The 27,893-nt window shown below is 46.2% G+C and overlaps 1 protein-coding gene across 1 annotated transcript in view; it reads left to right on the top strand.

Annotated features, from left to right (window-relative positions):
• The window catches only part of trit1 (tRNA isopentenyltransferase 1), a 61,391-nt gene that overhangs the window by 15,008 nt on the left and 18,490 nt on the right, over positions 1-27,893 (top strand). Inside the window, exons 2-5 of the mRNA XM_071369025.1 lie at positions 13,340-13,480; positions 22,461-22,559; positions 23,703-23,857; positions 27,487-27,629. Of these exons, the coding sequence (XP_071225126.1) occupies positions 13,340-13,480; positions 22,461-22,559; positions 23,703-23,857; positions 27,487-27,629 (538 nt within the window). The remainder of the gene's footprint in view (positions 1-13,339; positions 13,481-22,460; positions 22,560-23,702; positions 23,858-27,486; positions 27,630-27,893) is intronic.

The following is a 27,893-nucleotide window of genomic DNA, read 5'->3' as shown; positions in this document are numbered from 1 at the left end:
TCAAAACCCCTATATGTCTGAGAGGATCGTCCTATCAAAACCCCTATATGTCTGAGAGGATCGTCCTATCAAACCCCCTATATGTCTGAGAGGATTGTCCTATCAAACCCCCTATATGTCTGAGAGGATCGTCCTATCAAAACCCCTATATGTCTGAGAGGATCGTCCTATCAAACCCCCTATATGTCTGAGAGGATCGTCCTATCAAACCCCCTATATGTCTGAGAGGATCGTCCTATCAAAACCCCTATATGTCTGAGAGGATCGTCCTATCAAACCCCCTATATGTCTGAGAGGATCGTCCTATCAAACCCCCTATATGTCTGAGAGGATCGTCCTATCAAACCCCCTATATGTCTGAGAGGATCGTCCTATCAAACCCCCTATATGTCTGAGAGGATCGTCCTATCAAACCCCCTATATGTCTGAGAGGATCGTCCTATCAAACCCCCTATATGTCTGAGAGGATCGTCCTATCAAACCCCCTATATGTCTGAGAGGATCGTCCTATCAAACCCCCTATATGTCTACGAGAGGATCGTCCTATCAAACCCCCTATATGTCTACGAGAGGATCGTCCTATCAAACCCCCTATATGTCTACGAGAGGATCGTCCTATCAAACCCCCTATATGTCTGAGAGGATCGTCCTATCAAACCCCCTATATGTCTGAGAGGATCGTCCTATCAAAACCCCTATATGTCTGAGAGGATCGTCCTATCAAACCCCCTATATGTCTACGAGAGGATCGTCCTATCAAACCCCCTATATGTCTACGAGAGGATCGTCCTATCAAAACCCCTATATGTCTGAGAGGATCGTCCTATCAAACCCCCTATATGTCTGAGAGGATCGTCCTATCAAACCCCCTATATGTCTGAGAGGATCGTCCTATCAAACCCCCTATATGTCTGAGAGGATCGTCCTATCAAACCCCCTATATGTCTGAGAGGATCGTCCTATCAAACCCCCTATATGTCTACGAGAGGATCGTCCTATCAAACCCCCTATATGTCTGAGAGGATCGTCCTATCAAACCCCCTATATGTCTACGAGAGGATCGTCCTATCAAACCCCCTATATGTCTACGAGAGGATCGTCCTATCAAAACCTAACAAGACCAATGAAATAGAGAAATAAAGGAGATGGTGGTGAGGGCTTTATTTAGTTCCGGAGCCCGATCTGTTTTCTCAAATACGTCAAACGCACCACTAATAGATCCCTGCTCGGTCTACTTACAACCTTTCCCTCGTTCTTCCTCTTCTCCTTCCTCTCGCTTTCTCCCCGTCTTATTGGCTGTCTCTCCTGGGACTAGTTGTCCTCATTTTAATAGAGATTCAATCAGAAGGACTTGAACACACACACACACACACACACACACACACACACACACAGGCAGCTGTTGGGGATTAGGCTGGTCTTATTCAGTAGCTGCAGATACAAACCCACCACGGCATAGAACAGACTAGAACAGACTAGAACAGACTAGAACAGACTAGACTAGACTAGACTAGACTAGACTAGACTAGACTAGAACAGACTAGAATAGAACAGACTAGAATAGAACAGACTAGAATAGAACAGACTAGAATAGAACAGACTAGAATAGAACAGACTAGAATAGAACAGACTAGAATACAATAGAATAGAACAGACTAGTTCAAATTAAGGAGAGATAGAGCGGGGTGGGAAAGCAGTTTCATGTTTATTGGGATGAGTCTTTGTGTATTTAACCTTTTTAACTAGTTAAGTCAGTTAAGAACAAATTCAAATTTTCTATGACGGCCTCCTGTGGGTAGGATCCATAAAAAAAAAAAAAAACGGTCTTATATTTATGTTATATAAGGCAAAACAACACATCACTACATAAAGAGACCCAAGACAACATCATGGTAACAACACAACATAAAGAGACCCAAGACAACATCATGGTAACAACACAACATAAAGAGACCCAAGACAACATCATGGTAACAACACAACATAAAGAGACCCAAGACAACATCATGGTAACAACACAACATAAAGAGACCCAAGACAACATCATGGTAACAACACAACATAAAGAGACCCAAGACAACATCATGGTAACAACACTACATAAAGAGACCCAAGACAACATCATGGTAACAACACTACATAAAGAGACCCAAGACAACATCATGGTAACAACACAACACTACATAAAGAGAGACCCAAGACAACATCATGGTAACAACACAACATACAGAGACCCAAGACAACATCATGGTAACAACACTACATACAGAGACCCAAGACAACATCATGGTAACAACACAACACTACATAAAGAGACCCAAGACAACATCATGGTAACAACACTACATACAGAGACCCAAGACAACATCATGGTAACAACACAACACTACATAAAGAGACCCAAGACAACATCATGGTAACAACACTACATACAGAGACCCAAGACAACATCATGGTAACAACACAACACTACATAGAGAGACCCAAGACAACATCATGGTAACAACACAACATAGAGAGAGACCCAACACAACATCATGGTAACAACACTACATAAAGAGACCCAAGACAACATCATGGTAACAACACAACAGAGAGACCCAAGACAACATCATGGTAACAACACAACACTACATAAAGAGAGACCCGAGACAACATCATGGTAACAACACTACATAAAGAGAGACCCAAGACAACATCATGGTAACAACACTACATAGAGACCAAAGACAACATCATGGTAACAACACAACATAAAGAGACCCAAGACAACATCATGGTAACAACACAACACTACATAAAGAGAGACCCAAGACAACATCATGGTAACAACACAACACTACATAAAGAGAGACCCAAGACAACATCATGGTAACAACACAACATAAAGAGACCCAAGACAACATCATGGTAACAACACTACATAAAGAGAGACCCAAGACAACATCATGGTAACAACACTACATAAAGAGAGACCAAAGACAACATCATGGTAACAACACTACATAAAGAGAGACCCAAGACAGCATCATGGTAACAACACTACATACAGAGAGACCCAAGACAACATCATGGTAACAACACAACATAAAGAGAGACCCAAGACAACATCATGGTAACAACACTACATAAAGAGACCCAAGACAACATCATGGTAACAACACAACATAAAGAGACCCAAGACAACATCATGGTAACAACACTACATAAAGAGAGACCCAAGACAACATCATGGTAACAACACAACATAAAGAGAGACCCAAGGCAACATCATGGTAACAACACAACATAAAGAGAGACCCAAGACAACATCATGGTAACAACACTACATAAAGAGACCCAAGACAACATCATGGTAACAACACAACATAAAGAGAGACCCAAGACAACATCATGGTAACAACACAACATAAAGAGAGACCCAAGACAACATCATGGTAACAACACAACATAAAGAGACCCAAGACAACATCATGGTAACAACACTACATAAAGAGAGACCCAAGACAACATCATGGTAACAACACAACACTACATAAAGAGAGACCCAAGACAGCATCATGGTAACAACACTACATAAAGAGACCCAAGACAACATCATGGTAACAACACAACATAAAGAGACCCAAGACAACATCATGGTAACAACACATCACTACATAAAGAGACCCAAGACAGCATCATGGTAACAACACAACATAAAGAGAGACCCAAGACAACATCATGGTAACAACACAACATAAAGAGACCCAAGACAACATCATGGTAACAACACTACATAAAGAGAGACCCAAGACAACATCATGGTAACAACACTACATAAAGAGAGACCCAAGACAACATCATGGTAACAACACAACATAAAGAGACCCAAGACAACATCATGGTAACAACACAACATAAAGAGACCCAAGACAACATCATGGTAACAACACTACATAAAGAGAGACCCAAGACAACATCATGGTAACAACACTACATAAAGAGAGACCCAAGACAACATCATGGTAACAACACAACATAAAGAGACCCAAGACAACATCATGGTAACAACACTACATAAAGAGACCCAAGACAACATCATGGTAACAACACTACATAAAGAGAGACCCAAGACAACATCATGGTAACAACACAACATAAAGAGAGACCCAAGACAACATCATGGTAACATCACTACATAAAGAGACCCAAGACAACATCATGGTAACAACACTACATAAAGAGACCCAAGACAACATCATGGTAACAACACAACATAAAGAGACCCAAGACAACATCATGGTAACAACACTACATAAAGAGACCCAAGAGAGATGGGACGGAGTGGAGAACTACTTTAGTGAGGCACGGCAACCTTCATCAGCCTCAGAAAGCCAGGCCTCTCCACAATATGAAATGGCATCATGTCCTTTGCAATGTAATATGAAAGGGCTGCAGTGAGGTCTTGAGCACGTGTTGATGTGGGGTACATAAGCAGCCTGCCTTTTTAAACTCTTCCTGGAGTATGTGTGTCACAACTGTAGATGAGGTATGGACCAATAGCATCACTGGGTTTGCCTGCTGCACTCCCACTCTGTAAACAAGGGAATAGCAAATTAATGATTGGTGTTTTCATTTATAATTATTATTATTCAAACACACACACACACAGTCGATATTCTTTGTTGCATTTGAGTATATACAATGACCCCATGCACAATTTACATAAATACAAATGAGTCTTAAGAAGACAGTGATAGTAATTGCAATGAGCTCAACAATTGAAATAAATATATGGGTGTATGGTATGGAGGAGTCTATGGTATGGAGGAGTCTATGGTATGGAGGAGTCTATGGTATGGGGAGTCTATGGTATAGGGAGTCTATGGTATAGGGGAGTCTATGGTATAGGGGAGTCTATGGTATAGGGGAGTCTATGGTATGGAGGAGTCTATGGTATAGGGGAGTCTATGGTATAGGGGAGTCTATGGTATGGAGGAGTCTATGGTATGGAGGAGTCTATGGTATGGGGAGTCTATGGTATGGAGGAGTCTATGGTATGGAGGAGTCTATGGTATGGAGGAGTCTATGGTATGGGGAGTCTATGGTATAGGGAGTCTATGGTATAGGGGAGTCTATGGTATAGGGGAGTCTATGGTATAGGGGAGTCTATGGTATAGGGGAGTCTATGGTATAGGGGAGTCTATGGTATAGGGGAGTCTGTGGTATAGGGGAGTCTATGGTATAGGGGAGTCTATGGTATAGGGAGTCTATGGTATAGGGGAGTCTATGGTATAGGGGAGTCTATGGTATAGGGGAGTCTATGGTATAGGGAGTCTATGGTATATGGGAGTCTATGGTATAGGGGAGTCTATGGTATAGGGGAGTCTATGGTATAGGGGAGTCTATGGTATAGGGGAGTCTATTGTGTTTCTCCTGTTGGAACGCTTTTACAACCAAGTCGACGACTGCTGGATTTTAAATGAACAAAATATGTTGGTTGGGTAACTAAACTACACAATGTGTTAGTTATCGTGTGCAATGGGCGAACAGAGTCTGCAAACACACGACGCATTACATCAGCAGAACAACGTGTTATTACAAGAGTAGGTAACAGTGAAAGATTCAGTTTACATTATTGACAAGCTTATGAGCAAGTTTAGACAGACAAACCATGACATTTTCCCTCATTCCGAAGTCCCCACATCACGCGTTGAGCTAAACGTTAACTTACCTTGCATTCGCTATAAAGTAGTGGGTGGTGGTCACGAAGATGACCCAAGAGTTTTGAAGTGTTGCCCCTCTTTCGCAGCGATTTTATTTTTTTTGCATGTTCTGTAGACAGTGAACATCTCCGCCTTTCGTTCCAGTTCTCTGATGTCAATGACTGGAACGAATTGCAGAAATCACCGAAGCTGGAGTCTTACATCTCCCTCTATAACTTTAAGCATCAGCTGTCAGAGCAGCTTACCGATCACTGTACCTGTACACAGCCCATCTGTAAATAGCCCATCCAACCAACTACCTACCTCATCCCCATATTTGTTATATATTATTTTGCTCTTTTGCACCCCAGTATCTCTACTTGCACATCATCTGAACATCTATCACTCCATTGTTAATGCTAAATTGTAATTATTTTGCCTCTAGGGCCTATTTATTGCCTTACCTCCCTAATCTTACGACATTTGCACACACTGTACATAGATGTTTCTGTTGTGTTATTGACCGTACGTTTGTTTATGTTTAACTCTGTTGTTTTTGTCGCTTTGCTTTATCTTGGCCAGGTCGCATTTGTAAATGAGAACTTGTTCTCAACTGGCCTAACTGGTTAAATCAAGGGGGGGAAAAACAGAGTATAGAGTGCAGCGATATGTCCTATGAGGAGCATTGGCGGCAAATCTGATGGCTGAATGGTAAAGAACATCTAGCCGCTCGAGAGCAACCTTACCTGGCGATCTATAAATTACGTCTCCGTAATCTAGCATGGGTAGGATGGTCATCTGAATCAGGGTTAGTTTGGCAGCTGGGGTGAAAGAGGAACGATTACGATAGAGGAAACCCAAGTCAAGATTTAACTTTAGCCTGCAGCGTTGATATGTACTGAGAGAAGGACAGTGTACCGTCTAGCTATACTCCCAAGTACTTGTATGAGGTGACTACCTCAAGCTCTAAACCCTCAGAGGTAGTAATCACACCTGTGGGGAGAGGGGCATTCTTCTTACCAAACCACATGACCTTTGTTTTGGAGGTGTTCAGAACAAGGTTAAGGGCAGAGAAAGCTTGTTGGACAATAAGAAAACTTTGTTGTAGAGCATTTAACACAAAATCCGGGGAGGTGCCAGCTCAGTATAAGACTGTATCTGCATGTAAATGGATGAGAGCTTCCTACTGCCTTAGCTATGTTGTTGACGTAAATTGAAAAGAGCGTGGGGCCTAGGATTGAGCCTTGGGGTACTCCCTTCGTGACATGCAGTGGCTGAGACAGCAGATTTTCTGACTTTATACACAGCACTCTTTGAGAGAGGTAGTTAGCAAACCAGGCCAAAGACCCCTCAGACACCAATCCTCCTTAGCCGGCCCACAAGAATGTAATGGTCTACCGTATCAAAGGCTTTGGCCAAGTCAATAAAAATAGCAGCACAACATTGCTTAGAATCAAGGGCAATGGTGACATCATCGAGTGCCTTTTTAAGGTTGCAGTGACACATCCATAATCTGAGCGGAAACCAGGTTGCATACCAGAGAGAATACTATAGACATCAAGAAAGCCAGTCAGGTGATTATTGTCAAGTTTTTCCTACACTTTTGATAAACAGGGCAAAATAGAAACAGGCCTATAACAGTTAGGATCAGCTTGATCTCCCCCTTTAAATAAAGGATGAACCGTGGCTGCCTTCCAAGCAATGGGAACCTCTCCAGAGAGGAGAGACTGGTTAACAAGGTCTGAGATGGGCAGCAACCTTAAAGAAGAAAGGATCTAAACCATCTGACCCAGATGTTTTTTGGGGTTTCAGGAGCTCCTTTAGCACCTCGGACTCAGTGACCGCCTGCAGGGAGAAACTTTGTAGCGGGGCAGGGGGAAAATAGGGAGAAGCTTCGGGGATAGTCGCGTTTGATGGGGTGGGAGATGAGGAAATGTTGTACAGGCAAGAAGACCTTCAGGCTCTGATCAGGCCCTACACCCAAACAAGGGCACTGCGTTCATCCACCTCTGGCCTGCTCGCCTCCCTACCTCTGAGGAAGTACAGTTCCCGCTCAGCCCAGTCAAAACTGTTCGCTGCTCTGGCACCCCAATGGTGGAACAAACTCCCTCACGACGCCAGGTCAGCGGAGTCAATCACCACCTTCCAGAGACACCTGAAACCCCACCTCTTTAAGGAATACCTAGGATAGGATAAAGTAATCCTTCTAACCCCCCCCCCCTTAAAAGAGTTAGATGCACTATTGTAAAGTGGTTGTTCCACTGGATATCATAAGGTGAATGCACCAATTTTTAAGTCGCTCTGGATAAGAGCGTCTGCTAAATGACTTAAATGTAAATGTAAGACATGGCTGAGTCAAATAGGAATTCTGACTTAATGAAGTGGTGATTAAAGAGCTCAGCCATGTGCTGCTTGTCAGTAACAACCACATCATCAACATTAAGGGACACGGGCAGCTGTGAGGAGGAGGGTTGATTCTCCAGGTCTTTAACCGTTTTCCAGAACTTCTTGGGGTTAGACCCACAGAGAGAGAACTGCTCCTTAAAGTAACTAACTTTGGCCTTCCGGATAGCCTGAGTGCACTTATTTCTCATTTGCCTGAACGAGAGCCAGTCAGCCTGAGTATGCGTGTGCCGAGCCTTTCGCCAAATGCAATTCTTGAGGTGGAGTAACTCTGCAAGATCACGGTCGACCCAGGAACCTGTTTTTTTTATCTTATTTTCTTTATGGGGGCGTGTTTGTTAACAATACCGCTGAAAATATCTAAAAAGAAGGTCCAAGCGTCTTCGAGAGAGGGGATCAAGATGATTCTATACCAGAGGCCAGGTCATGAAGGAAGGCTTGCTCATTAGTTTTTTTTTTAGCAAGAGTCTGACAAATCAGGACAGGTCGTTTCACTGAGCAGCCATTACGAACACAGGCTGTAAAACAGTGATCACTAAGGTCATTGCAGAAAACACCAGACCTGATAACTATCAGGATTATTTGTGAGGATAACATCGAGGAGAGTAGCCTTTTCTGGTTATTTGGTGTCATACCTTGTGGGATTGGTAACAACCTTGTCCTGGAGGCAGAACTGAATGATTTCTGATAGCTTTGTGGCTGTGCTAGCTCGATCACTCTGCAGAGCTGCCTCCAGAACAAGATTCATGACGAGAAACGCTAACCTGTGGTGGATACAGTAGACTGGCCGGAGAGATGGGACGGATCGGGGAGAAACAGTCAGTGGGGGGGGGGGGGAAGAGAGAGCAACGGACATGACTGGGAAGTAGAGAGAGAAGATGAATGTGCACACAGAGTGAGAGGGTTGGAGCGTGTCTGGAGGAGGCTGGTACGAGCTCTTTTGAATAGCGAGAGCTGTGTGCTCTCCCTGCTTTGTGGACCAAACCCCTCTAAATCAGGGAGCTGTTGAGGATCGCGGCTCCAAATTAGAGCCACATTACCCTGCCGCTCCTCTGTCTCCTCTCCTCTGTCTCCTCTCCTCTGTCTCCTCTCCTCTCCTCTGTCTCCTCTCCTCTGTCTCCTCTCCTCTGTCTCCGCTCCTCTGTCTCCGCTCCTCTGTCTCCGCTCCTCTGTCTCCGCTCCTCTGTCTCCTCTCTTCTGTCTCCGCTCCTCTGTCTCCGCTCCTCTGTCTCCGCTCCTCTGTCTCCGCTCCTCTGTCTCCGCTCCTCTGTCTCCGCTCCTCTGTCTCCGCTCCTCTGTCTCCGCTCCTCTGTCTCCTCTCCTCTGTCCTGTGTCCGCTCCTCTGTCTCCTCTCCTCTGTCTCCTCTCCTCTGTCTCCGCTCCTCTGTCTCCGCTCCTCTGTCTCCGCTCCTCTGTCTCCGCTCCTCTGTCTCCGCTCCTCTGTCTCCGCTCCCCTGTCTCCGCTCCCCTGTCTCCGCTCCTCTGTCTCCGCTCCTCTGTCTCCGCTCCTCTGTCTCCGCTCCTCTGTCTCCGCTCCTCTGTCTCCGCTCCTCTGTCTCCGCTCCTCTGTCTCCTCTACCCTGTCTCCTCTACCCTGTCTCTGCTCCTCTGTCTCTGCTCCTCTGTCTCTGCTCCTCTGTCTCTGCTCCTCTGTCTCCGCTCCTCTGTCTCCGCTCCCCTGTCTCCTCCACCCTGTCTCCTCCACCCTGTCTCCGCTCCTCTGTCTCCGCTCCTCTGTCTCCGCTCCTCTGTCTCCGCTCCTCTCTCTCCGCTCCTCTGTCTCCGCTCCTCTCTCTCCGCTCCTCTGTCTCCGCTCCTCTGTCTCCGCTCCTCTCTCTCCGCTCCTCTCTCTCCACCCAACTGTCTCATCTCTACCCTGTCTCTTCTCCTCTTTCTCCATCCCACTGTCTCATCTCTACCCTGTCTCTTCTCCTCTTTCTCCACCTCACTGTCTCCTCTCTCTCCACTGTCTCCTCTCTCTCTCCACTGTCTCCTCTCTCTCTCCACTGTCTCCTCTCTCTCTCCACTGTCTCCTCTCTCTCTCCACTGTCTCCTCTCTCTCTCCACTGTCTCTCTCTCCACTGTCTCTCTCTCCACTGTCTCTCTCTCCACTGTCTCTCTCTCCACTGTCTCCTCTCCACTGTCTCCTCTCCACTGTCTCCTCTCCACTGTCTCCTCTCCACTGTCTCCTCTCCACTGTCTCCTCTCCACTGTCTCCTCTCCACTGTCTCCTCTCCACTGTCTCCTCTCCACTGTCTCCTCTCCACTGTCTCTCTCTCCACTGTCTCTCTCTCCACTGTCTCTCTCTCCACTGTCTCTCTCTCCACTGTCTCTCTCTCCACTGTCTCCTCTCTCTCTCCACTGTCTCCACTGTCTCGTCTCTCTCTCCACTGTCTCCTCTCCACTGTCTCCTCTCCACTGTCTCCTCTCCACTGTCTCCTCTCCACTGTCTCTCTCTCCACTGTCTCTCTCTCCACTGTCTCTCTCTCCACTGTCTCTCTCTCCACTGTCTCTCTCTCCATTGTCTCTCTCTCCACTGTCTCTCTCTCCACTGTCTCTCTCTCCACTGTCTCTCTCTCCACTGTCTCCTCTCTCTCTCCACTGTCTCCTCTCTCTCTCCACTGTCTCCTCTCCTAGCAGGGTGTGACTACTAGAGGTTGACCGATTATGATTTTTCAATGCCGATACCGATTATTGGAGGACAAAAAAAGCCGATGCCGATTTATTTAAAAACATTAAAAAAAAAATATATATATATATCATACACACACACACACACATTTTTGTAGTAATGACATCTGCAACAATACTGAATGAACAATAAACACTTTTATTTTAACTTAATATAATACATAAATACACACACAGCTCTGAAGTGACAATGATACTGAAGAGTCTGCTTAGGAGACAAATACTCTCAACTGTTTGAATAAAAATAGAGTTTAAGTTACCTGTGATGAATGTTGAAAACAAAAACTTTAATTTCTATATGCAGGAAATCCTATTTTAATAATGGGCATGGTAAGAATTGACAACCAAAGTGCGAGATATAATTCCCATGTCACCTTCTAGCAAAATCTGAAAAGCGGTTCTTTCATTTATTCCATAGGATATGTTTTAGATTCACTTAAAATAAGGTCTGTGTTTCGTGTAGGCTTACATCACCGTGCCAATTTTATAACTGTGTAGATATCCATAGGACAAGGTAACTCTGATCAATATTGGCTAAAAATAATCGAAGATAATTTCTTTTGTAGAGTGGATTTATGAAAATATGTTGACAAACGTTACCTTATCCTAGTGAGATTTACACGGGTATCAAAACGTCGAGGCGGTTTAAGCCTGCACGAAACACAGACCTTATTTGAAGTAGATCAAGACATTCTCTATGGAAGACATGAACGGTAAAATAACGAAGGAACCCCTTTCAAATACAGCCGCAAGTTATTACAGGAATTATAACGCGTCGACTATTTGTCTCTAAACCATATACCTTTGACTAATCCGGAAACTATCACCTCGAAAACAAAACGTTTATTCCGTTCCGTATTTTATCTAACGGGTGGCATCCATCAGTCTAAATATTCCTGTTACATTGCACAACCTTCAATGTTATGTCATAATTACGTAAAGTTCTGGCAAATTAGTTCGCAAAGAGCCAGGCGGCCCAAACTGTTGCATATACCCTGACTCTGCGTGCAATGAACGCAAGAGAAATGACACAATTTCACCTGGTTAATATTGCCTGCTAACCTGGATTTCTTTTAGCTAAATATGCAGGTTTAAAAATATATCCTTGTGTATTGATTTTAAGAAAGGCATTGATGTTTATGGTTAAGTACACATTGGAGCAATGACAGTCATTGATTGATTGTTTTTTATAAGATAAGTTTAATGCTAGCTAGCAACTTACGTTAGCTTACTGCATTCGCTAACAGGCAGGCTCCTCGTGGAGTGCAATGTAAAGCAGGTGGTTAGCGCGTTGGACTAGTTAACTGTAAGGTTGCAAGATTGGATCCCCCGAGCTGACAAGGTTAAAAATCTGTTCCTAGGCCGTCATTGAAAATAAGAATGTGTTCTTAACTGACTTGCCTAGTTAAATAAAGTTTAAATAAAGGTGTCAAAATAAATTAAAAAACGGCAAATCGGCGCCCAAAAATACCGATTTCCGATTGTTATGAAAACTTGAAATCGGCCCTGATTAATCGGTCGACCTTTAGTGACTACTACCCTGCCAGATTAAGCACTGTCTCCTCTCCTCTCTCTACCCTGTCTCTTCTCCTCTCTCTCCTCTCCACTGTCTCCTCTCCTAGCAGGATGTGACTACTACCTTGCCAGTTTAAGCACCGTCAGTTACAATCCTTTTTGTACTAATTAGAGTTTTGATTGGCCTTTTCGTTGAGGTCTGTGTCTTTTATCTGTCCATTCAGCCGTGTTATCTCTTCATGTTTGATATCTATCCTCTTAGATCCGGAACATTCCGCAGAGCACGTGTCCAACTCATTCCACGGAGGGTCTGTCTGCATGTTTTCACTTCTCCCTTTTTACATCGGGTTGATGAATCAAGGTTACTAATTAGTAAGGAACTTGCCTCACCTGCTTATCTAGGTCTTTAATTGAAAGTAAAAACCGTGGAATGAGTTTGACACCACGTGTGTTAAAGGAGCAGTTTTTCCCTCACACACACGCTCTTCGATGTCAGCGTACCGTGTTTCCTGTTGCGCTGACAGGCACAGAGGGAGATGGGTAAACGCACTGACAACTAGGAGAACACGTTGATCGTTCTATCACTGTGTGTGTGTGTGTGTGTGTGTGTGTGTGTGTGTGTGTGTGTGTGTGTGTGTGTGTGTGTGTGTGTGTGTGTGTGTGTGTGTGTGTGTGTGTGTGTGTGTGTGTGTGTGTGTGTGTGTGTGTGTGTGTGTGTGTGTGTGGAAGTGGTACGCTGTCTGGTAATTTTAGGGAGCGTTATGTTCTCATTACTGATGGAGTGCCTGCCTTCTGTTATGTCAATGTTTTCTCCCCCCCCCCCCCCCACACTAAATGTAGGCAATGTGTAGTGAGCCTGAAGAGACTACAGGACGTGAATGTGTGCTTAGCTCAGTGACTGTTCTGTTATTGGCTACTGTGTCTAACTCACTCTACATTGTTTTGTGTTAATTGGGGTTCGATTGGTCCCTGAAGCACATTTCATTGTAACTTCTCTGCCTTGTCGATCTTGACATCTGATTGGTTCTCTCTGTCTTCTTCAGGTGTATCGTGGGCTGGACATCATAACCAATAAGGTGACGGCTGAGGAGCGTGCCCAGTGCAGTCATCACATGATCGGCTTCGTGGATCCCCTGGTCAGCAGCTACACTGTGGTAGACTTCAGGAACAAGGCTCTGGCTCTCATATCCTTTATGATTGTACTTCCTGTATGGGTGAGACATGTAGACCACACCGCTTGCAAGGCGAGCATTGCAAAAATAAATCTACACGTGTTATTCAATCATTGCTCCCACACTGCTCGCGCACGTCAACGAGCTAAACTTGGTTGTATTTGTGATGCTTGACGCACTACAAGTCCCACCTTTCCCATCTCCTCATTGGTTTTTAGGAGCATATACCCACGTGGGTGATTGAAAGATGGACTGAGGTCCACACTCCAGTCCAGTTGGTGGTGGTAATGCACCTTAGTTGGTTGCCAACCACCATACAAAGTCCATAGAAGAAGACGCCTGAAGGAGGAGAGATTAGTAGAAACGAATGTTTACCCTGTTATCTGTGGATTAATTGTCGGAGTGGAGGACCTTGTGCATTTCAGGTAAAATAACAACCCGAAGTTTATATCCCAGGACAAATTAGCTAGCAACAGCAAGCTAGCTAGATAAATTGCCATAAACGTTTAATGCTTTTCGACCTGTCCCCAAATTAATATAGTTGTTTCAGAGTTTGTTTTGATATTTCTAATTTTTATAACCTGCGTGTCGTGATCTTCTGGTGTGGGGGGACAAAATTCAACATGCACACGATGGCGCACGCGGGCAGTCTGGTCAGCATGTCAGACGCACGCACACGCATAGGTTACTGAACACTGGTCACTTCAATAATGTTAACATACCAATGAGTAAGACATTAATCATTTTTTATTTTATTTTTTAAAGCCACCCAATGAACCCTCCACAACCCGTGTACAGCATCAGTTCTCTATGTTTGATAAAGTAGTATGACACTGCGGCTTGGAGTATTGCATCTCCATACTATGTAAATTATTCCCTGTGAATCTGGTGATTTTATTTTTCCCCTGTTCAGGGAAATTAGTAATAGAAGTTGGTTATATTATTTACCATAAAGTAGTACTGGGTTTTGACCACTTGATTCTGCTGTTTCTGCTATACCACCACTCTCTTTTATCCATTTTGCTCGTCTTCTCTGTTAATCAATTTAATAATCATTACACAGGTGCACCTTGTGCTGGGGACAAAAGGCCACTCTAAAATATGCAGTTTTGTCACACAACACAATGCCACAGATGTCTCAAGTTTTGAGGGAGCGTGCAGTTGGCATGGTGACTGCGCGAATGTCCACCAGAGCTGTTGCCAGAGAATTGAATGTTCATTTATAGTGATGCACTGATATGACATTTTTGGCCGATACCGATATCCGATATTTTCCATCTCCCCCAAAAATGATACCAATATTTCAAATTTTAGCAGCCTTTTAAGCATTCTAGTACAGTTAAATAGTTAACACACACACATGGACTCAGCGGTCTAAGGCACTGCATCTCAGTGCAAGAGGCGTCTCTACCGTCCCTGGTTCGAATCCAGGCTGTATCACATCCGGCCGTGATTGGGCGTCCCATAGGGCACTGCACAATTGGCCCAGCGTCGTCCGGGTTTGGCCGGGGGTAGGCGTGGATGTTTTGGAGTCAGATAACTGAGGACGTTGGGGGTGAAAAATATCTTATGTATTGAATAGACTGATTTCCCATTTCATTGATCCCCAATCCTTAGGTAAAGCTGTACAGTGCAATATGAATGTCAATACACACAGTAGGCTGACTGGGGAGGTGATTTCACAGTCAGTCCCGCGATAAGAGCTACAATGCTAATATTTGCGTAAACTCTTCACGGTTGTGTTCTGTGGGTGTCACCGAGTAGACTGATACCCCATTTCATTGCTTACCAACCTTGTTTAACATTATCTAGTCTAAATATGACATGATTCCACCAATTGTAACGTTCTGCATCACTTTCAAAGAGGTACGTTTATTTTGATGGCAAACCGCAAATTCCACTATTGTGCCTAATCCTTATTGTGGCTAGCTTCACAACACATAACCCAGTCCGGTCGAGCCTCACTAGCCAGATGAAGCTAGCTGGCTGCTTATAACGTTAGCTTTGGGCAACAGGGTTAAGTAGCTGGCTGCTTATAACGTTAGCTTTGGGCAACAGGGTTAAGTAGCTGGCTGCTTATAACGTTAGCTTTGGGCAACAGGGTTAAGTAGCTGGCTGCTTATAACGTTAGCTTTGGGCAACAGGGTTAAGTAGCTGGCTGCTTATAACGTTAGCGTTGGGCAACAGGGTTAAGTAGCTGGCTGCTTATAACGTTAGCATTGGGCAACAGGGTTAAGTAGCTGACTAGCTATTTATTTTTCATGAACTGAAGTTCAATTTCAACAGTCGAACAACAAGTGGAAACCTAGCTAATACTTACAAGGATTCCTAAATCATTGCTAAGAATAATGAAAATGACTGCAGTTTCTACTGGTCATTGTTTTCAGGCTGGTTGTATTGGTGTTAGCTAGGTAATACCAAGCTAAAGCTAGCTAGCTAGCCCAGAAGTTGCGGTCGAACAATTTATACTTTATTACCAACGCGGTATTGTAAACACATCGTTTGTGGCCGGTGTTTGTTTTTGTTTTTGTGGTACAGCTTTGTCAGTGCTACTGATAGTAGTGGTACAGCTTTGTCAGTGCTACTGATAGTAGTGGCGACACGTGCACATTCAGAACACACACCATTTCATAATAGAACTGTTATACGACGTGTAAAAATTAAAAGCTCATTTAACGAGTCAAATGGTGTTATTTGGTTTGCATATTTTTTGACATGCAAAGACCCAAACGGTCTCTCTCTTCAGGCTCCATTCACGTGAAGCTTAAAGCAGCGACGCTACTACTGTGTAACTCCGGTAGGGCAACATCTGAACAATAGCGCACGTGGTAACGTTTAGTGTGTACCGGTGCTCGACCAGTCGGCGAAAACCAACATCACCCAGGACAGAGAACGGTTGATTGTCAAGGGTAATGAATATCCATTATCTTGGCTTTTTTGAGTTGTCTCTCTGAAAATGTTCTTACTCTTTCAAATGACTTGTTTGACTGCACCGCAGATCCACACAGCAGATCCACACAGCAGATCCACACAGCAGATCCACACAGCAGATCCACACAGCAGATCCACACCGCGGACGTTTGTGGGCTAGGTTAGGAATGCTGTGTGGCGCAACATTTTACGGGCCCAATACATTTATTTCAATTGACTGATGTCCTCATATGAACTGTAACTCAGTAAAATCGTTGAAATTGTTGTGTTTTATATTTTTGTTCAGTTTACATTTATTTATATTCAAAGCCCTCGTTCTGATGGGTCTTAATTTCTTGTTATTTTTTGTTGTTGTGTGTGGTAATACATTTTTTATGTCGTATTGTTATTCTGTTGTTCTGCGGCTAGATGTTGATATAGAAACAGAAGCATTTCGCTGCTCTTGCGATAACATCTGCGACACGGTAATCGACCAATAAACGCTTTGATTTGACACTCCCTCCCTCTCCTCTCTCTCTTCTTCCTCTCTTCCTCTCTTCCTCCCTCTCCTCTCTCCCTCTCTCTCTCTCTCCTCCCTCTCCTCTCTTCCTCTCTCTCCTCTCTCTCCCCTCTCTCTTCTTCTTCCTCTCTTCCTCTCTTCCTCCCTCTCCTCCCTCTCCTCTCTCTCTTCTTCTTCCTCTCTTCCTCTCTTCCTCCCTCTCCTCTCTCCCTCTCTCTCTCTCCTCTCTCTCCTCCCTCTCCTCTCTTCCTCTCTCTCCTCTCTCTCCTCTCTCTCTCTCTCTCTCTCTCTCTCTCTCCTCTCTCTCCTCTCTCTCCTCTCTCTCCTCTCTCTCCTCTCTCTCCTCTCTCTCCTCTTCCCTCCTCTTCCCTCTCTCTCCTCTCTCTCCTCCCTCTCCTCTCTCTCTTCTTCTTCCTCTCTTCCTCTTTCCTCTCTCTCCTCCCTCTCCTCTCTCCTCCCTCTCCTCTCTCCTCTCTCTCCTCTCTCTCCTCTCTCTCCTCTCTCTCCTCTCTCTCCTCTCTCTCATCTCTCTCCTCTTCCCTCCTCTTCCCTCTCTCTCCTCTCTCTCCTCCCTCTCCTCTCTCCTCTCTCTCCTCTCTCTCCTCTCTCTCCTCTCTCTCCTCTCTCTCCTCTTCCCTCCTCTTCCCTCTTCTCTCCTCTCCTCTCCTCTCCTCTTCCTCTTCCTCTCCTCACACATATATACAGCATATGTTTTACTCTCTTTGTAAAAATACTATTTTCACTAAGCCTAAAATAGCCTTTGTCCTCGTGGGGATGTGGAAAATGAATTTTCATTGTTTTACTGTCCTTATGGGGATTTCTGCTGCGAACGAGGATTGTGTATACACACACACACACACACACACACACACACACACACACACACACACACACACTAGTGCAGCACAGTAGCTTCAGCTGTAGTGACTAATGATAGTATCAGTGCAGCCCTTGTGTGTCTTGTGTGTCGGTGAAGAGAAAGAGAGACGGGAAGGGGGAGAGAGAGAGACACGGGGGGAGGGGAAGGGAGAAATGGAGGGAGGGAGAGGGAGACGGGGGAGAGAGAGAAGGAGGGAGAGGGGGAGGGGGAGAGAGAGACGGAGGGAGACTAAGTGCGTGATGGGGAGCGACAGACAGACGGTGGGAAGGACAGACGGTGGGAAGGACAGACGGTGGGAAGGACAGACGGTGGGAGCAACGGGGAGTGAGATCTAATAGAGGGAGTGAAAGAAGGTATGGAGAGAGAGAAGGTATGGAGAGAGGTAGTTAAAATGTAGAGAGAAAGTTGGAGGGTATAATGGAATGGAGGAGGTGTAGAGGAATGGAGAGTAAAAGAGAGGGGGAGAGATGAGGAGAAAAACATACTATCATGACCGGTCATTGTCTCTCAGTTTAACATGCTGCTCACATAGCATGCTGCTATAACATGCTGCTATAACATGCTGCTCTCTGTCTCTCTCTGTCTGTCTGTCTGTGTCTCTCTCTCTCTCTCTCTCTCTCTCTCTCTCTCTCTCTCTCTCTCTCTCTGTCTCTGTCTCTGTCTCTGTCTCTGTCTCTGTCTCTGTCTCTGTCTCTGTCTCTGTCTCTCTCTCTGTCTCTCTCTCTCTCTCTGTCTCTCTCTGTCTCTCTGTCTCTCTGTCTCTCTCTGTCTCTCTGTCTCTCCAATTCAATTCAAGGGGCTTTATTGGCATGGGAAACATGTGTTAACATTGCCAAAGCAAGTGAGGTAGGTAATATACAAAAGTCAAATAAACAATAAAAATGAACAGTAAACATTACACATACAGAAGTTTCAAAACAATAAAGACATTACAAATGTCATATTATATATATGCAGTGTTGTAACAATGTACAAATGGTTAAAGCACACAAGTTAAAATAAATAAACATAAATATGGGTTGTATTTACAGTGGTGTTTGTTCTTCACTGGTTGCCCTTTTCTTGTGGCAACAGGTCACAAATCTTGCTGCTGTGATGGCACACTGTGGAATTTCACCCAGTAGATATGGGAGTTTATCAAAATTGGATTTGTTTTCGAATTCTTTGTGGATCTGTGTAATCTGAGGGAAATATGTCTCTCTAATATGGTCATACATTGGGCAGGAGGTTAGGAAGTGCAGCTCAGTTTCCACCTCATTTTGTGGGCAGTGTGCACATAGCCTGTCTTCTCTTGAGAGCCATGTCTGCCTACGGCGGCCTTTCTCAATAGCAAGGCTATGCTCACTGAGTCTGTACATAGTCAAAGCTTTCCTTAAGTTTGGGTCAGTCACAGTGGTCAGGTATTCTGCCACTGTGTACTCTCTGTTTAGGGCCAAATAGCATTCTAGTTTGCTCTGTTTTTTTGTTAATTCTTTCCAATGTGTCAAGTAATTATCTTTTTGTTTTCTCATGATTTGGTTGGGTCTAATTGTGCTGTTGTCCTGGGGCTCTGTGGGGTGTGTTTGTGTTTGTGAACAGAGCCCTAGGACCAGCTTGCTTAGGGGACTCTTCTCCAGGTTCACCTCTCTGTAGGTGATGGCTTTGTTATGGAAGGTTTGGGAATCGCTTCCTTTTAGGTGGTTGTAGAATTTAACGGCTCTTTTCTGGATTTTGATAATTAGTGGGTATCGGCCTAATTCTGCTCTGCATGCATTATTTGGTGTTCTACGTTGTACACGGAGGATATTTTTGCAGAATTCTGCATGCAGAGTCTCAATTTGGTGTTTGTCCCATTTTGTGAAATCTTGGTTGGTGAGCGGACCCCAGACCTCACAACCATAAAGGGCAATGGGCTCTATGACTGATTCAAGTATTTTTAGCCAGATCCTAATTGGTATGTTGAAATTTATGTTCCTTTTGATGGCATAGAAGGCCCTTCTTGCCTTGTCTCTCAGATCGTTCACAGCTTTGTGGAAGTTACCTGTGGTGCTGATGTTTAGGCCGAGGTATGTATAGTTTTTTGTGTGCTCTAGGGCAACGGTGTCTAGATGGAATTTGTGGTCCTGGTGACTGGACCTTTTTTGGAACACCATTATTTTGGTCTTACTGAGATTTACTGTCAGGGCCCAGGTCTGACAGAATCTGTGCAGAAGATCTAGGTGCTGCTGTAGGCCCTCCTTGGTTGGTGACAGAAGCACCAGATCATCAGCAAACAGTAGACATTTGACTTCGGATTCTAGTAGGGTGAGACCGGGTGCTGCAGACTGTTCTAGTGCCCGCGCCAATTCGTTGATATATATGTTGAAGAGGGTGGGGCTTAAGCTGCATCCCTGTCTCACCCCACGACCCTGTGTGAAGAAATGTGTGTGTTTTTTGCCAATTTTAACCGCACACTTGTTGTTTGTGTACATGGATTTTATAATGTCGTATGTTTTACCCCCAACACCACTTTCCATCAATTTGTATAGCAGACCCTCATGCCAAATTGAGTCGAAGGCTTTTTTGAAATCAACAAAGCATGAGAAGACTTTGCCTTTGTTTTGGTTTGTTTGGTTGTCAATTAGGGTGTGTAGGGTGAATACATGGTCTGTTGTACGGTAATTTGGTAAAAAGCCAATTTGACATTTGCTCAGTACATTGTTTTCATTGAGGAAATGTACGAGTCTGCTGTTAATGATAATGCAGAGTATTTTCCCAAGGTTACTGTTGACGCATATTCCACGGTAGTTATTGGGGTCAAATTTGTCTCCACTTTTGTGGATTGGGGTGATCAGTCCTTGGTTCCAAATATTGGGGAAGATGCCAGAGCTAAGGACGATGTTAAAGAGTTTTAGTATAGCCAATTGGAATGAGAAAAATCTGTCTCTCTGTCTCTCTGTCTCTCTGTCTCTCTGTCTCTCTGTCTCTCTGTCTCTCTGTCTCTCTGTCTCTCTGTCTCTCTGTGTCTCTGTCTCTGTCTCTGTCTCTGTCTCTGTCTCTGTCTCTGTCTCTGTCTCTGTCTCTCTCTCTCTCTCTCTCTCTCTCTCTCTCTCTCTCCCCGAATTTCTTCTTTCCATCCATCTGTCTCTCTTTCTCTCCCACAGGCTCATATTCACCCTCCCTTATCTCCTCTTCTCCCCATCTCTCTCTCACTCCATAGAGGGGGAGGTGAGTGATGATAGCTGATGGGCCTTAACTGCTCAGACAAGATATCTAATTATCCCTAGAGAGAGAGAAGGAGGGAGGGACTTCCTATGAGCCTATCATCAGCTCTCTGATCACTGGTCTTGTATACTTTGTAAATCAGTATACATAGTTCATATACCCCCCCAAACACACGTTTACCTTCATAATCAAATCAAATTTTATTCGTCACATGTGCCGAATGCAACAGGTGTAGACCTTAGAGTGAAACGCTTACTTACAAGCCCTTAAATAAATAACTGCATTTTGTGGTTTCCAATTGGTATATTAGTCCTGTCTCATCGCTGCAACTCCCGTACGGACTCGGGAGAGGTCGAGAGCCGTGCGTCCTCCGAAACCCAACCAAGCCGCACTGCTTCTTGACACAATGCCCGCTTAACCCAGAAGACAGCCGCACCAATGTGTCGGAGGGAAACACCGTACACCTGCGCCCTTCGCAGGAGTCGCTAGAGCACGATGGGACAAGGACATCCCTACCGGCCAAACCCTCTCCTAACCCGGACGACGCTGGGCCGATTGTGCGCCGCCCCATGAGTCTCCCGGTAGCGGCCGGCTACGACGGAGCCTGGACTCAAACCCAGAACCTCTAGTGGCACAGCCAGCACTGCGATGCGGTGCCTTAGACCTCTGCGCCACTCGGGAGGCCCCTAACAATGCAGTTTTAAGAAAAATAAGAACTGCCTCAATTTGTCGGTGCATGGGGCTCTACACGGTGTCAAGCGTTCCACAGAGATGCTGGCCCATGTTGACTCCAATGCTTCCCACAGGTGTGGCACGTTGGCTGGATGTCCTTTTGGCTGGTGGACCATTTTTTATACACACAGGAAATTGTTGGGTATAAAAAAAACAACTGCACCGTTGCAGTTCTTGACACATTCAAAACGGTGTGCTTGTCGCCTATAAATATCATACCCCCGCAGAAAATACTAACCTCCCCTGTTATTGTAATGGTGAGAGGTTAGCATGTCTTAGGGGTATGATATAAAATGCTAACCACCCCTGTTATTGTAATGGTGAGAGGTTAGCATGTCTTGGGGGTTTGATATAAAATGCTAACCTCCCCTGTTATTGTAATGGTCAGAGGTTAGCATGTCTTGGGGGTTTGATATAAAATGCTAACCTCCCCTGTTATTGTGATGGTGAGAGGTTAGCATGTCTTAGGGGTATGATATAAAATGCTAACCTCCCCTGTTATTGTGATGGTGAGAGGTTAGCATGTCTTAGGGGTATGATATAAAATGCTAACCTCCCCTGTTATTGTAATGGTGAGAGGTTAGCATGTCTTGGAGGTATGATATTTGTGTGTTTTTAACGTTTCACTCATTATTCACGATTCATTCAGGGTTATCATGGAAGTATCCACATTAATGAAGGGTTTAGAAACATTATATTCTTATTTAAAGTGTGTGTATGTGTAATTTATTTAATAGGGTAAATCAGTGTTTCCTTAACCAGCCCACATAGAGGACGTGTACAGCAGAGAGAAGCTGCCTATCATAGTAGGAGGAACTAACTACTACATAGAATCACTGCTGTGGAGAGTACTGCTGGATGAAGGGGTAAGAACCACACTCCTCGCCCCTGACTCACCCCTCCTTACCCCTGACTCACCCCTCCTTACTCCTAACTCACCCCTCCTTACTCCTAACTCACCCCTCCTCACCCCCTCCTTACTCCTAACTCACCCCTCCTTACTCCTAACTCACCCTCCTCACCCCTCCTTACCCCTGACTCACCCCTCCTTACTCCTAACTCACCCTCCTCACCCCTCCTTACCCCTGACTCACCCCTCCTTACTCCTAACTCACCCCTACATCAGTCATTGCTGTGGAGAGTACTGGGTATACAGGGGTAAGAAGTAACCTCCCCGTAACTTCTCCCACACCTCACCCCTAACTCACCCTCACCCCTAACTCACCCCTAACTCACCCCTAACTCACCCCTCCTTACTCCTTATTCACCCCTACATCAGTCATTGCTGTGGAGAGTACTGGGGATACAGGGGTAAGAAGTAACCTCCCCGTAACTTCTCCCACACCTCACCCCTAACTCACCCTCCTCACCCTCCTCACCCCTAACTCACCCCTAACTCACCCCTAACTCACCCCTAACTCACCCCTAACTCACCCCTCCTTACTCCTTATTCACCCCTACATCAGTCATTGCTGTGGAGAGTACTGGGGATACAGGGGTAAGAAGTAACCTCCCCGTAACTTCTCACCATTTCGCTCTTTCTCCCTTCAAAATATGGGAAGATAATGAGAAGAGCACCTGATGATGCAATTTAATGTCAACTCACTTTATTCTTTTTTTCTCCTTCCATTTCTCTCTACTTCTCTCTCCCGGTCTCTCTACTTCTCTCTCCCGGTCTCTCTACTTCTCTCTCCCGGTCTCTCTACTTCTCTCTCCCGGTCTCTCTACTTCTTTCTCCCGGTCTCTCTCCTTCTCTCTCCCGGTCTCTCTCCTTCTCTCTCTCCGGTCTCTCTCCTTCTCTCTCTCCCGGGTCTCTCTCCTTCTCTCTCTCCCGGGTCTCTCTCCTTCTCTCTCTCCCGGTCTCTCTCCTTCTCTCTCTCCCGGTCTCTCTCCTTCTCTCTCTCCCGGTCTCTCTACTTCTCTCTCTCCCGGTCTCTCTTTTCATTTCTCTCTCTCTTTTGCTCCGCTCTCGTTCTCTCTCCTCCTCCTCCTCGTTCTCTCTCTCTCAGCAGGAGAATGAAGGAGAGGGGAAGAAAGGCGGGTCTCTTGATAGGAAGGCGGAGCTGGAGAAACTGGGCGGGGCTGAGCTCCACAGGAGACTGACCGAGGTCGATCCTGAAATGGCCTCCGTGCTACATCCTCACGACACGCGCAAGATCGCCAGGTAGGCTGTACTGCGTGTTAAACAGGTAGGCTGTACTGCGTGTTAAACAGGTAGGCTGTACTGCGTGTTAAACAGGTAGGCTGTACTGCGTGTTAAACAGGTAGGCTGTACTGCATGTTAAACAGGTAGGCTGTACTGTGTTAAAAACAGGCTGTACTGTGTCAGCCAGGTAGGCTGTACTGCATGTTAAACAGGTAGGCTGTACTGTGTTAAAAACAGGCTGTACTGTGTCAGCCAGGTAGGCTGTACTGCGTGTTAAACGGGTAGGCTGTACTGCGTGTTAAACGGGTAGGCTGTACTGCGTGTCAAACAGGTAGGCATGTAATGCGTATCAAACAGCTAGGCTGTACTGCGTGTCAAACAGGTAGGCTGTGCTGCGTGTTAAACAGGTAGGCTGTGCTGCGTGTTAAACAGGTAGGCTGTACTGCGTGTCAAACAGGTAGGCTGTACTGCGTGTTAAACAGGTAGGCTGTACTGCGTGTCAAACAAGTAGGCTGTACTGCGTGTCAAACAGGTAGGCTGTACTGCGTGTCAAACAGGTAGGCTGTACTGCGTGTCAAACAGGTAGGCTGTACTGCGTGTCAAACAGGTAGGCTGTGCTGCGTGTCAAACAGGTAGGCTGTGCTGCGTGTCAAACAGGTAGGCTGTGCTGCGTGTCAAACAGGTAGACTGTGCTGCGTGTCAAACAGGTAGACTGTGCTGCGTGTCAAACAGGTAGGCTGTGCTGCGTGTCAAACAGGTAGGCTGTACTGCGTGTCAAACAGGTAGGCTGTGCTGCGTGTCAAACAGGTAGGATGTGCTGCGTGTCAAACAGGTAGGCTGTGCTGCGTGTCAAACAGGTAGGCTGTGCTGCGTGTCAAACAGGTAGGCTGTACTGCGTGTTAAACAGGTAGGCTGTGCTGCGTGTCAAACAGGTAGGCTGTGCTGCGTGTCAAACAGGTAGGCTGTGCTGCGTGTCAAACAGGTAGGCTGTACTGCGTGTCAAACAGGTAGGCTGTACTGCGTGTCAAACAGGTAGGCTGTACTGCGTGTCAAACAGGTAGGCTGTACTGCGTGTCAAACAGGTAGGCTGTACTGCGTGTCAAACAGGTAGGCTGTACTGCGTGTCAAACAGGTAGGCTGTACTGCGTGTCAAACAGGTAGGCTGTACTGCGTGTCAAACAGGTAGGCTGTACCGCGTGTCAAACAGGTAGGCTGTACCGCGTGTCAAACAGGTAGGCTGTACTGCGTGTCAGCCAGGTAGGCTGTACTGCGTGTCAAACAGGTAGGCTGTACTGCGTGTCAAACAGGTAGGCTGTACTGCGTGTCAGCCAGGTAGGCTGTACTGCGTGTCAAACAGGTAGGCTGTACTGTGTGTCAAACAGGTAGGCTGTACTGCGTGTCAGCCAGGTAGGCTGTACTGCGTGTTAAACAGGTAGGCTGTACTGCGTGTCAGCCAGGTAGGCTGTACTGCGTGTTAAACAGGTAGGCTGTACTGCGTGTCAAACAGGTAGGCTGTACTGCGTGTCAAACAGGTAGGCTGTACTGCGTGTCAAACAGGTAGGCTGTACTGCGTGTCAAACAGGTAGGCTGTACTGCGTGTCAAACAGGTAGGCTGTACCGCGTGTCAAACAGGTAGGCTGTACCGCGTGTCAAACAGGTAGGCTGTACCGCGTGTCAAACAGGTAGGCTGTACTGCGTGTCAGCCAGGTAGGCTGTACTGCGTGTTAAACAGGTAGGCTGTACTGCGTGTCAGCCAGGTAGGCTGTACTGCGTGTTAAACAGTTAGGTTGTACTGCGTGTTAAACAAGTAGGCTGTACTGCGTGTTAAACAGGTAGGCTGTACTGCGTGTCAAACAGGTAGGCTGTACTGCGTGTCAAACAGGTAGGCTGTACTGCGTGTCAAACAGGTAGGCTGTACTGCGTGTCAAACAGGTAGGCTGTACTGCGTGTCAAACAGGTAGGCTGTACTGCGTGTCAAACAGGTAGGCTGTACTGCGTGTCAAACAGGTAGGCTGTACTGCGTGTCAAACAGGTAGGCTGTACTGCGTGTCAAACAGATAGGCTGTACTGCGTGTCAAACAGGTAGGCTGTACTGCGTGTCAAACAGGTAGGCTGTACTGCGTGTCAAACAGGTAGGGTGGTATATTATTGACACTCAGTTCCACATCACTTATTCATGCCTGCGTGCACTGTGTGCTGTGAAGAGACAAACCTAACCCGACACAAACTGTTTCCTCCTGTCATTTCCTGTCAGTAGAGGAACAGTGTGACATCACACACACACACACACACACACACACACACACACACACACAGAGGAGGAGCACCCTGCGACCCAATCCTCAATCTCACAGGTTCTAGACAGGCTGTTCTGACATACTGTACCCCCGCTTTGTGTGTGTGTCATTAAAACACCATCCTGTCAATGAGCTGAGAGGTTGCTGAGTTTACTGGGCACAGAGTAGACACCTCCCCAAGCCGTCACGCCAGCCCCAAGCCGTCACGCCAGCCCCAAGCCGTCACGTCATCTGACAGAGTAGACACCTCCCCAAGCCATCACGCCAGCCCCAAGCCGTCACGCCAGCCCCAAGCCGTCACGTCATCTGACAGAGTAGACACCTCCCCAAGCCGTCACGCCAGCCCCAAGCCGTCACGTCATCTGACAGAGTAGACACCTCCCCAAGCCGTCACGCCAGCCCCAAGCCGTCACGTCATCTGACAGAGTAGACACCTCCCCAAGCCGTCACGCCAGCCCCAAGCCGTCACGTCATCTGACAGAGTAGACACCTCCCCAAGCCGTCACGCCAGCCCCAAGCCGTCACGTCATCTGACAGAGTAGACACCTCCCCAAGCCGTCACGCCAGCCCCAAGCCGTCACGTCATCTGACAGAGTAGACACCAGCCCTGACCAATCACATCATCTGATGACGCAGATTAGACGCCAACCCCAACCATCGCGTCTGCCCCAACCATCGCGTCTGCCCCAACCATCACCTAATGACACTGTAGACACCAGCCAGAATAGACACCAGCTCCGACCCATCACGTCATCTAATGACGCAGAATAGACACCAGCTCCGACCCATCACCTCATCTAATGACGCAGAATAGACACCAGCTCCGACCCATCACCTCATCTAATGACGCAGAATAGACACCAGCTCCGACCCATCACCTCATCTAATGACGCAGAATAGACACCAGCTCCGACCCATCACGTCATCTAATGACGCAGAATAGACACCAGCTCCGACCCATCACGTCATCTAATGACGCAGAATAGACACCAGCTCCGACCCATCACGTCATCTAATGACGCAGAATAGACACCAGCTCCGACCCATCACGTCATCTAATGACGCACGGTGGACACCAGCTCCGACCCATCACGTCATCTAATGACGCACGGTGGACACCAGCCCGACCCATCACGTTATCTAATGACGCACGGTGGACACCAGCCCGACCCATCACATTTTCCCCAACCATCACATCTAATGACAGAGTAGACACCAGCCCGACCCATCACATCTAATGTCAAGAATTCTGTTTTTTTCTTCATTGTATTTGTATCTCCATGTCCTCTTGTGTTCATCTGTGAAAGAGGGTGGGACTCTCACTGTGTCCTGTTTGATTGACACCTCTAGGAGCCTACAGGTGCATGCGGAAACAGGCGTGCCTCACAGCCATTGGTTGGAGGAGCAGAGAGGGCAGGAGGGGGGAGATGTGCTGGGGGGGCCCCTGAGGTACCCAGACCCCTGTATCTTCTGGTTACATGCTGACATGGAGTGTAAGGAACACCTCCCCCTTTTTCTCTTTAACCCCAAAGTGTCTCAAATTGATTGGTTAGCTCAATAAAGTTACTTTCAGATGATTAGGACACAAAGTGCAAAATATGCTAAGACAGGGGATATTCACTTGCATTGGGTTTTGGACACAAACGCTAATAAGTTAGCATTTGTAGACAGTGGCCAAAATCATAGCTTGGGATGCTGTATTGCCTCGGGTGGCTGTATTGCCTCGTGTTGCTGTATTGCCTCGGGATGCTGTATTG

This window comes from Salvelinus alpinus, chromosome 26 (genome assembly GCF_045679555.1).
Source record: "Salvelinus alpinus chromosome 26, SLU_Salpinus.1, whole genome shotgun sequence".
NCBI classification, from domain to species: Eukaryota; Metazoa; Chordata; class Actinopteri; order Salmoniformes; family Salmonidae; genus Salvelinus; species Salvelinus alpinus.
This window is presented reverse-complemented; position numbering and strand designations above follow the sequence as displayed.